Source organism: Myotis brandtii, unplaced genomic scaffold, assembly GCF_000412655.1.
Source record: "Myotis brandtii unplaced genomic scaffold, ASM41265v1 scaffold633, whole genome shotgun sequence".
NCBI lineage: Eukaryota > Metazoa > Chordata > Mammalia > Chiroptera > Vespertilionidae > Myotis > Myotis brandtii.
The window spans coordinates 3,392,100-3,403,702 of NW_005370423.1; the positions used below are offsets into that span (position 1 = coordinate 3,392,100).

Genomic DNA, 11,603 nt, shown 5'->3' on the forward strand with positions numbered 1-11,603 from the left:
ACCAAGAATTAACCCCGTGACCCTTTGGTCCGTGGACTGATGCTCCACCACTGAGCCATACCAGCCAGGCACCTGATTTTTTAAAGAAGTCACTTGGAGCGAAAAGGGTAATTACTATTATTATTTTTTGTAAGTCAATCAAAATTACACCTTTTTTCCCTGTCGGATCAGCAAAACACAGCATCACTCTTGGTGCGCTGCGGAGCGTCAGTGACCAGCTTACGGCGTGAGGGGCGGAGGAGGCACCTCGAGGCGCTTCCAGCCGACGCTGTGCCGTCTGTGAAGGAGAGCCCGCGGCGCAGTCCCTCCCGAGGGCAGCCCAGGACGCCCCCCCGAACCCGCACCGCCCCCCCTCCTGCCCGACACCGCGGAGGGCCACACACCTTCTGCCTCCGTCGCATCGGCACGCTCCAACTTGGCTTCTCTGTGCTGTCCTTCGGCGACCTTCACGGCCACCGCTCGGCAGATGGCCCCCAGCTTCCTGTCCAGGGAGCGCACGCCCGCCTCCCGGGTGTACCTGCCATCGGAGAACAGGTTTAGCTCTGGCTGCAGCGCCCCCACCAGGCGGACAGAGTAAGTGATCGGCAGTTACACCGCAGGCGTCCGCAGTGCACATTCTAACGCTCACTGCATTTCCTTGAGAACGGAGTCCCTCACATTTAAATTTCTTATAAAAGTCCCGTCATTTCTGAAATGGTCAGGTGTACTTGCAGCCACACCTTTCCCCGTACACAGATTCTCCTGACACCCTGCCCTAGACTACAAATGAATCGTTGGTTCTTCAACGTTACGTCGGCAGCACGTAAAACGGCATTTTCTCTTTGAGAGGATGTGTAAGTGCTTTCTTAAACAAAATCGGTCACCTTAAGAGAATTCTAGATACATTTATTACACTTCGAATATTGCTGAGAAAAATCCCAAAAACCCAGACCTTTCACCTGCACTAAAGCAGAAACAATCCAAGCACAAAGACCTCGCGGCTGCCCAGGACGGTGCCGAGCCCGGAGGAGGCCGCTGAGGCCGCGAGCACCGTGACGGTGCAAGCCACCCTCCCGGGGGCCCTCCAGGGCCTCAGCAGAGCCTCTCAGGCAACCTCCACGTTCAGCTTCCATTCCAGGAGCCGCTGCACAAACCACTGCACGGTCCAGCCACTCTGCCCCGGCTTCGGGAGCGAGTGGGCAGCATGAGGCCTGCAGTGCAGTTTTCTGGGAGAAGCTGGATTTGCGTGGCAGTCAGACTATTCCAGACGCAGGGAAGCAGGCTTTTAGCCCCGAGAGAAGACCAAAAACCAGTTTGCTGCAGTGGCTGCGGGACCAGCAGTGACATCTACGCTCACTGCGAACCCACCCAATGCGCACAGAACGGCATCGGTGGGACCAGCAGAGACTCTGATGAGAATGACCTCGTTCTCCAGGCGACACCTGGGAAAGACAGTGGTGACTTCCCGTCAGCCACGATTCCGGTCCAGAGCCACGGCGACTCTGCTCTCCCTCGGACGTCACGCCGGCCTCACTGCTGGATCTGAACTTAAACTGACTTCCCAGGAGGCCGGGGAGGCCACCACACCGCCGACTGGCTAATTCCAGGTCAACACCCAGAATAGGGAGCCGCTTCCCCCGAACCACCGTGGTTCCCAGGAGGGGTTCCTGGGGTGGGGGGTGGGGGGAGGAACTGCCTGTAGATGTGCAGATGCCACACAGCGGGCGGTGATGCAACAGTCCGCAAGGCAGACCCGGGAGAATGGAGGCCACTGCAGACAACATTCCCAACAGGCCGCGCTTTCCACTCGGCATGCAGCCCGGAAACCAGACCACGCAGTCGCCCGAGGCAGCTCCTGTGCTGCCTGCCGAGGCCTCAGCCCTGGGAGCGAAGGTGGGAAGGCCCCTCCCTTCTCTCCTGCTCCATGTCAATTCCTGAAGATGAAAACTAAGGACTAAAACCTCTCAAAAAGAGGAGGAAATGGGAATAACTCAAAAGAGGAGTCTGAAAGCAGCGGCTCCCACAGGAAGAGACTGAACTCTCAGATCCGGGCTGTAAGCTGCGTCTCAGTATCTGCACGAGTTGGGTTCTAACCCATCAGAGGAATCCCTTACGCTGTTCCGGGGAGAAGCGGTCATTCTGGCTCGAGCGGAGTCCTGTGCTATGAAGATGCTCTCACTGCTGCCCCGATGGACTCCTGCCTATACCGAGCCTGTGCAAACCATGATCATGGAAATGCTCGCTGGCGACCCGCTGGTGGGAACGGATGCAATCGGTTGCTTCGTCGGACTCCGGTGTTAAAGGAGCCGCGGACCGTGGACTCACCTGGTGATGATGCCCAGGGTGGTGGCCGGGGGGATCTGCAGCTGCTGCGGGGTCAGCCCGTGCTGGTCCAGCTGCTTGGGGATCAGGTGCCGGTGGGCGATCTCTATCTTCTCCTCCTGCGTGTACCCTGAAGGAGGGGCCCCGCTGTCAGTCATGTCCTGGGCTTCCCAGGGCCACGCTTTTTTAGAATGGATGGGAGTGTGACCTCCACTCAGATCCTCTGATCAGAGTAAGGACGTTCATTCTCCGATCAACCACTGTTAAGACCTCCAACTTCTCCCCAAACAAAACAAGCATCTGCCAAGCACAGCGTTTGAAATCTTCTGAATAAATCTGTCTCTTAAAGAGGAAAAAATCTCTCCGTGAGAGCTCAGAGGCAATTACCTCCTCAGCTCAGAGCTGGGTTTCTATTTTATTATTTAGTAGGAAAGGCATCCCTTTTCTTTACTATAATTTGAATCATAACTGAAAAGACTTAACGCACAATAAGACTGAACTGAATAAGCAGCGGGTTCTAGGGGAGGAGCCGCACATAAATTTTAGCAACAAAACCGCCCCAAACCAAGCTGCCCCTCTGGTTGGAGCTGTATGTGTAACCGACACATTTAAAGGATGTACGCTCTCACTTATTTAAACGCCTCAATGAGTATAGATTTACTTTGTCTTTAAACCTGTAAGAAAAATTCCCACTAAACTAACTGCCCCCTTTCCATGGAACAAGCAAACATTAAAAAGATGAGCTGAGGAGACAGCTGTTGAGCAGGAAGAGGAAATAAGGGCCGGCAGGAGGGAGGCGCTAGCACACGGCCGCCCCCACCCTCGCGGCTCACGGACCGGCCGCCTCAGGTGGAGTTCCAGGCAGTTAGTACGTGACTTACTTATTTTAGTCTCAAATATGCACAAAGCGATATTTCACTCCATCTGACTTTAAAACTGTATCCTCTTTTAAGTATAGGAACGGGCAGGACTCACAGAAAACTAGGAAATCCAATGATCATCCACTTGATAGTAGAATTATATTTCAGGTTGATATGAAATACACACTTAGATTATATGAGAATCTAGACATATTTAGACTTAGATATATTTAGATTCCACTCTATTTCCATTTTAACAAATGCCCACTGACATTACATGTCTCCCAGGGAGAAATGATTCTGAGCAGTTAAAACGGTGAAAACACTGAGATTTATTTACTGTTAGTAACTAAAGGAGTTTTTGCAAAAAAACCCCCAAAGCCTAGTGACGGCTGCAGTGACAAGGCGCGGGCAGACCACCCCCGTGTGGCACACAGCGCGGCCGGAGTGGCCGGAGTGCGGCTCACGCCTCGCTGCCGCCGCTCCTGTTCAGCGGGAGCAAGCGCTCACTTTCCCCGAGAAGGAAACGTCAAGCTCTGACGGACAGGAGGCTAAACTGACCATGTGAAGGCCTGCTCTTGACTTACTTTGAAAAAAGTTGTTTTTTTCTCTAATTTTAGAAATTGCTTCAAAAGAAGGTGTCTTTTTATTAAAAAATGGATCATTCTTTCATGCCAAGTTCCATCTGAAATTGCTCTGCAAAATTTATCGCTGAGACGCCTTATCTGTCAGGGTGAAAGCAAACAAGTGCACGTCTGCCTTCCCGACTCTGAGTCTAAACAGGAGCAGGTTCACTCGGAGACTCGGACCTGGGAAGGTCACGCGTGGGCAAACCACCTTTTTACTCGAATCCCCACAGCTCCACAGGTCAAAGGGCTGCGTTCAGAGAGGCAAGACAGAAACATCCCATCAGGCACCTCCCTGTGCCCCGCGTACCTGGCACCTGGATGATCTCCATCCTGTCCAGCAGGGCCGCCGGGATGGTGGCCGTGGTGTTGGCGGTCGCGATGAAGAGGACTTGGGAGAGGTCGAAGGCCACGTTGAGATAGTGGTCGGTGAAGTTATGGTTCTGCTCCGGATCCAGCACCTGCGGGGAGGGCGACACGGAACCGTCGAGGTGGCTCCAGGGAACGAACACGGCAGCGGCAGCGAGGCGCTGGCTTTGCTCGGCGTGGCTGGTTGGGGAGGCCCGGGGGTAGCACGGAGCCCTGCGCCCTCCCTCGCACGCCCACACTCTGAAGAAACATGCCCAGTGTCACACTTTGGAAGACACAAAAGCTCACAGCAGCACCAATGACCCTTTCAGCCTTATCCCTCCACCGATGTCAGCGACGCGCGGGCGGCCAGCGCCCTCGGGGGGCGCCCCTCCCGCCGCCTCGGGAGCAGAAAGGGAGCGTGCGCAGCGTTCTGAATTCGTAGGGACATGGCGATGCGCACGTTCCTCCTCAGGCGCTACCAGAAAGTCTGGGACGAGTTTCCGGTGAAAGGGGGACGCGGGACCAGAGGAGCTGGTGAGGACGCGCCTGCCGCCAGCCTCGGACCCGGCACAGGACAGACGCACTTAACGTGCAGGTTGTCAGCGTCAATGGGGATGTGTTAACCAGGCACGTCAGACAGCTCGGCAGTTGGATTCCTAGGACGCTGAGCCCTGGTCGTGTTCACGCTCCGAGGCCCCGGGACTCTGCGCAGCGGCCTGCACGGGACTCGAAAGAAGGTTCCGAGCGGCCCTCGTGCTCCGGCCGCCCACGCGTGGCCACTTGCACTGCAGCAGCAGAGATAAACCGGGCTGCACACGGGTTCAAACGGGAGTGAAACAGCCGGGCCCTGTGAGGACGGACGAGCCGCAGAGCCACAGCGCAGAAGAGGACTGGGCCCCGGCGGGAGGCGGGCTGCCTTTCTAATAACCTTGCAGAATTAGCGGTCTCTAAGCAAAAGGCAGGCACAAGGCTCTGATGAACTCTTTGATGCAAATAAACTAGGAAAAAATGAGAATTCCTGGAAAAAGGAAGCTCTCTCAGACACTTTAATTTACATCTCGAATTGCTTCCGACTTCAGTCTGCACGGACCTGGTTCCGAGCCTAACCCCCGCCACGCACACGCACACACGCACACAAGCGGGGAGTCCCCTCGGCCTTGCTGGGACGCGGGACGCAGACAGCGATTCGCCTGTCTCACCTCGAGCAGAGCTGCGGCGGGGTCGCCCTGCAGACTCTTGCCCAGCTTGTCCACCTCGTCCAACAGGAACACCGGGTTGTTCACCCCGACCGTCTTCAGGCCGTTGATGATGCGGCCGGGCATGCTGCCCACGTAGGTGCGCCTGTGGGAAGCAAGCGAATGGGTCCCGGGTGGCCGGAGGCAGGAGCAGGGCCACCGGAGCCCAGGGACCAGCACGGGAGGCAGCCAAGCCCTGAGAGGCCCACAGCATCCGAGTCACCGGGTCCCTTCTTCTCCAAGTCTGGTTCGAGCATCCATGGGACTGGAGCCACGTACCTCATGCTGGCCACTTAGTGACACTGAAAACATTACACTTAAGTCGCACAGTGACGATTCTTACTCCTCCCGATTCCAAGACGCCCCAACCCTCTGACTTTAGTCCCCAGGCCGCACCCTCTGGCACCCCACCCCAGCCCACCCCACTCCCAGCACGACATCTGCACAGGGAGATGCTGGTACAGCCTCCTCGTCTTCATGAGGAAGTCAGAATCAGCGGGAAGAGCCACTCAAAATGCAGACCCCCGGGCCCCCCAAAAGGAAAACTCCAAACTCGTTCATTTCAGAGGCAGTCAGCTGTCACTACTGGTGGTCAGAGGCCTGGGGTCAAGAGCATCCACATGGAAACCCACCCTCCTGGGCACTGACTGGACTGTCCACCCTGCACGCTCCCTCGCACAGCCCAGCCCAGCGCTGCCTTGGGAGGTGCTACAACATCACAGGCAGCTCTGCCGTCAGAATGAGGGTCGCCTGTGTGACCGTTTTCGGGAAAGCCAGCGAACGCCACTGCGCAGCGACGCACCCCGTCTCATCGCGGCCTCACGTCTAGTCGGGTCACTACCGCTCGCCCAGTCTACGATCTAAATGGAGACTGAGCCTTGCTTTTTCCTCCCCATCTCCCACCTCGCTATCGCTGAACTCTTCGGTTATTTACAGTCAATTTCTAACATTAGCAGCTCCCTTCACACCCCCAGGCTGTGGCGCAGGCTGGAGCGCAGGCCTGGGGAGCAAGGAGGGGCCCGGCAGGCGGAGGGAGAGCACAGAGCCGCTCTGTGTCCTCGGCTATTTTAAACTGCAGAACAGGGGCCTAGTCAGCGGCAGGGAAAACAGACCCGCGAGCCCCGCCTGGGAGCACGTGACCAGCACTGGAATGCCAAGCCCAGGGCGTCTCCCAAAGGTCCAGCTGTCCCGTGGGGGGCTCCTCCCACCCACGCCACCCAGGTCGCGCTGATCCTGTCTCTCCTCTGTGGCGCCCCCGCCCGCCCCCCCCAGCACTCTGACCCAGGCGGGACTGGGCTCCCGGCCTCTCCTCTCTCCAGCAACCCACCCGCCCTCTATCTGCTCCCCATAGGTTTTCAAGTGACCTCCTCTCCAGGCTGCGATGACCCCGGGGCCGTGGGCAGTGAGTCCTCGGGGGCACAGGGGCCGGTGGCCCTGGTGGTGAATGGACCATACGCCTGGTTGGTGATGGCGAGGGAGGGCGTGCCCGTGAGGGGCCCGCGAATCCGGCTCAGTGCTCACAGACCGAGTCCGACAACGCTACGCCTCTTCCCCGCAGGGATCACCGCCTCTATCCAGGCCGCATCCGAGAGCTCAGTTCCCATGTTTCAGGCAAAAACACAACCTTCATTTACAAAACAAGTTCTTCTTCCTTCAGGTTCCGTGTTCTTATGACCGTCGCACAGGAAGCGTCTTCATGTGGCACAGCGCACAGCCCACCATGGCATCCTGAAAACACCCTTCCCCACAGGTCTGCCCACGAGTAACCACGCGAGAACAGGATTATGGGGCACGGTTTACAAACCAGATTGGGTTTTATAAGAAGCACACGGACACGTGCAGACCTAAGCTGGCCCCCGAGCCATCAGAGGTGAAACAGGAACAAAGGCTGTTGGACGGGCTCCGAGGGGCGCTTTCCAAGCCTCACTGAGCCGGCAATTCCAGCCGGCGTGTCACCTCCCCGTGACTTTAATGTCATGTGACAACCCCACAGTCACTCTCCAACTCCCATCCAAGGCCGACGCACATGGGGCCATGGATGACAGGGAGGAAACACACAGAACCCCGGGCGAGCGCGAACCCTGGCAGGTGGGGAGAGCCTCCGTCGCTCCCTCGCTCCTGGCCTGGGCCCAGGAGCCAGCTTCTTACCGAGCCAACGGCAGCCTCTAGTGGCGCGGCGAGGACAGCACAGTCCAGGGGACAAGCGTGTCCTTGACACGGCTTCCCTGCCCCACTGCATCTACTCAAGTCTTGGAGTGACTGACTCTCCTTTCACGCAGAAGAGTTGCAAACAAGCAAGAAAAAGAATAAAAGGACCACTTTCATGCAAGTTCCTGAAGTTTCCTGGCCCAGCCGAAGGCCAGTGACCTTGGAAACAGGCAAATGGAAAAGGAGATGATGTAAAAGCAGCATATTCCCTCCCCCACAACCCAAGTCCCACCCACACTCAGGCCGTCGCTGTGACTCGAAGCCGCCAGGGAAAATGGCATCCTTAACCACCCGCCCGGGGCTGGTCTGAGGACAGAAGCTTCCCCTCCGCTCCATGCCTTTGCCGGACGCTGGGCAGCTGCAGTTTAGCTGCAGAGTCAGGCTCCTGCGCAGGCCCCACCGCAGCCTGAACACGTCGCACGCGCACTGACGGCAGCCAGCCTGCAGCCGGGACGGCATGGACCCCACACAAACGCCTCCCAGTCTGAGCGACAGAGAACACACACCGAACGTGACCGTGACCACAGCACCAAGTCTGACCCCACGGTCACATCGACCAGACTCGGGTCTTAGAGTTCCAGGCCCTTTTATAGAAAAAGTGTCAAAAACGCAAGGATAAGCCTCACCGTGACCCTCACCTTCCTCCTTATACCGCTTACCCTGCCGTAAGCCAGCCTTCTCTTTTTAAAATGCATCTTTACTGTTGAACGTCTGTAGATGTCCCCTCTCTGCCCCCACTGAGCCCCCGTAGACCAGCCTCCTTAAAAGCAATTTAAGCTGCCAACCTGACACACGGGTCTCTCAGGCCCCTCCCACCGGGCCAAGCTGGACTCCAGGGTGTGGTCCTTATCTACGAAACACCACTGGGCCAAAGCGACACCACGGCATCAGGCTGCCCAGTCACCCCTGGTCACCACTAGTCATGCCACGGAGACCCCAGGGCGGAGGGTGCCCACTCCAGCGAGGCTCCACGTCCTCCCCCTCATCCCAAACAGCCCTTTCAGAGAGAGAGGGGCCCTGCACTGTGCTTGCGGGGGGGGGGGGGTCTCGCCAACCAAGAGGAGGGAGAGGAACAGGCGGGCGAGGGGAGCACCCACCTGTGTCCCCGGAGCACCCCTGGTCATGCCACGGAGACCCCAGGGCGGAGGGTGCCCACTCCAGCGAGGCTCCACGTCCTCCCCCTCATCCCAAACAGCCCTTTCAGAGAGAGAGGGGCCCTGCACTGTGCTTGCGGGGGGGGGGGGGTCTCGCCAACCAAGAGGAGGGAGAGGAACAGGCGGGCGAGGGGAGCACCCACCTGTGTCCCCGGATGTCGGACTGGTCGCACACTCCTCCGAGCGCGATCCGGTGGAACTCGCGGCCCAGCGTCTTGGCCACAGACCTCCCCACACTCGTCTTGCCGACCCCGGGGGGGCCCACGAAGCACAGGATGGGGCCCTTGAGGTTGTTCTTGAGCTGCCGCACGGCCAGGTACTCCAGCACCCGCTTCTTCAGCTTCTCCATGGCGTAGTGGTCGTTGTCCAGGAGGACGCGGGCCGCGCGGATGTCCAGCCGGTCTGTCGGGTCACCCCCAGAGAGCGTCTGGGCACCTGGGACTCGTCAGTGGGAACCCCTCCCCAGGCCGGCGGGAGCCCGAATAGCTTAGAAGTGACCAGAGCACGCCTGCCTCCTCCTACGAGTCTCTGGGGAGCCCGGGACTGGGCTTTCTTTTGCTTAAGAAGATTCAGTTTCTACAGGAGCAGTGGGCCCTGCAGCGGTGGGAGCTGAGGGCAGCCCCCCCGACCGAGATCTCACCCACCACGGAACCCCCTTCTCTCAATCAGGCCCAGGGACTCTCAGGGAGCCCGAGACCGCGGTGACACGGGCTCAGTCTGCGGCTGACCTACATCGGCGTGAAGGTGAGAGCAGGATGCTCAGCGGGGCGCTGCGGAGGGTGCGTGACCGCGCCGCAGGCACACGGCGGGCTGGGCGGGGGGCTCACCGGTTGTGCTCTTGTTCCACGGCAGCTCCACCATGAGCTCTAAGTAGTTTCTGGTCAGAGCATATTCCGGCATCGACTGAGGCATTTTTTTGAGTCTGTGGAGAAAGAATACATAGCAAACATGTTCAAGAATAAAGAATTCCATTAAAACAGAAAAACCAAGCTGACCTCCATGGCTTGGTCAGACATATCATCTATACAGGGTGTCCCAAAAGATGTACACACACACTTTGAATAATTACAAAGGCAGTGTTTATTAAAATACATTTCAGTTTTTGCCCTAGCTGGTCTGGCTCAGTGGATAGAGCGTCAGCCTGCGGACTGAAGGGTCCCAGGTTCAATTCCAGTCAAGGGCACATGCCTGGGTTGCGGGCTTGATCCCCAGAAGGGGACCTGCAGGAGGCAGCCAATCAATGATTCTCTCTCATCATGGATGTTTCTATCTCTCTTTCCCTCTCCCTTCCTCTCTGACATCAATAAAGATATATCTTTTTAAAAAAATACATTTCAGTTTCAAAACTAAGCTATCAGCTGTTACAGTGTATATACATTTTGGGGGGAACACCCTGTATTTGTTAAATAAATCTGAAAAAGTCTTTTTTAAATCTGGCTAACGACACATTTCTTTTGCTCTGAAGGAACGTTACAAAACAAAATTAAAGCAACACCTGCACGCTGGGGGGAGGGGTGGGGACCCCACATCTGACTCTGCCCTGGAAACGCGGCCTGGTCAGCGTAAGGACCCCCCAGAGACTCAGGTGCCACCACGAGGTTCCTCATCAGGGTGAGATCTAAGCGCCTCACCGTGTGTTACACGGTAATTATGTATTTTCTTTTATTTTTTTTACTAGAGGTCCAGTGCACAGGATTCGTGGGGGTGGGCGTAGCCTGCGGGGATCGGCCCTCTGTGGGAGCTCACTGACCACCAGGAGCAGCTCCTGCATTGAGTGTCTGCCCCCTGGTGGTCAGTGCACATCACAGGACTGGTCGACCGTTCGTTCTGGTCATTCTACCGTTCGGCCACTGGGCTTTTATTATAGAGGATTATCATTTTTTAAAATATATTTTTTATTGATTTCAGAGAGGAAGGGAGAGGGAGAGAGAGAAACATCAATGATGAGAGAGAATCATGGATCAGCTGCCTCCTGCACGCCCCACACTGGGGATGGAGCCCACAACCTGGGCATGTGCCCTTGACCAGAATTGAACCTGGGACCCTTCAGTCCGCAGGCCAACGCTCTATCCACTAAGCCACACCAGCCAGGGCTAATTATGTATTTTTATTTTACATTAGAGTTGAAGTCAGCTCAGAATCGAAGCCAACACCAGATACTTAATAAAAAACACGGCTCCCATAACATACGCAGCGCGCGTTCCATCCACGTGGGTGGCCCACAACTATTGGCAGGTGCCAGAGCCCCAGGAGACGCCCCTCAGCGCATCTACTAACGTTTTTCCCTGTGAACCTCGGAAAGGCAGGTCTTCCCGCGGCTCATTACGACTCACTAACACGGTAAAGCAGTTCTAACGTTACAGGAACGCAAACCAACAGGTAATCTCGTTCTACTGACGAGATGACCCAGCAAAGGCGCTCAGCCCGCACACCGCCGGGCCTCCCTGCACCCCCTGCACGGGGAGGGTGGCAGGCCCTGCCTCGCGTGTGACCGACAGAAACAGTGACGTGTGACGCGCACAACGGGAAGCGGACAAACAGTCTGAACAAAGGCTGGTCCGCTCCTGACGACAGGGCACAGGCAGGTGCCGCGGGGAGCACGCCGGAGTGTGTACTGCGGGGAGGGGCTGTGTCGCTCACGCAGCATTCACGGAGCCGGGGACCTCGGGGCACCGAGGCTCTCGGGGTCAGGGTCCGGATGGGGTGGAGAGGGACCCTGAGAGCTGGGGTGCCAGGAAAGCTGGAGCTGGCAGTGCTGACCTGGGGGGGGGGCAGTGGTCTGGGGCCCCGTGAAGGGAAGAGGAGGACAGCGCACACGCAGCGAGCGGCTCGGCGTCCAGCTGGGGAGGCTGCACAGGCCTCCCTTGT

At 57.4% G+C, this 11,603-nt stretch overlaps 1 protein-coding gene across 1 annotated transcript in view; it reads right to left on the bottom strand.

The window, feature by feature from the left end:
* LONP2 (lon peptidase 2, peroxisomal) overlaps window positions 1–11,603 on the bottom strand; it is a 195,725-nt gene that overhangs the window by 17,495 nt on the left and 166,627 nt on the right. Inside the window, exons 5-11 of the mRNA XM_014528408.1 lie at window positions 11,376–11,495; window positions 9,563–9,725; window positions 8,879–9,137; window positions 5,338–5,479; window positions 4,098–4,248; window positions 2,305–2,431; window positions 384–517 (exon numbers count right to left, since the gene is read on the bottom strand). Of these exons, the coding sequence (XP_014383894.1) occupies window positions 384–517; window positions 2,305–2,431; window positions 4,098–4,248; window positions 5,338–5,479; window positions 8,879–9,137; window positions 9,563–9,725; window positions 11,376–11,495 (1,096 nt within the window). The remainder of the gene's footprint in view (window positions 1–383; window positions 518–2,304; window positions 2,432–4,097; window positions 4,249–5,337; window positions 5,480–8,878; window positions 9,138–9,562; window positions 9,726–11,375; window positions 11,496–11,603) is intronic.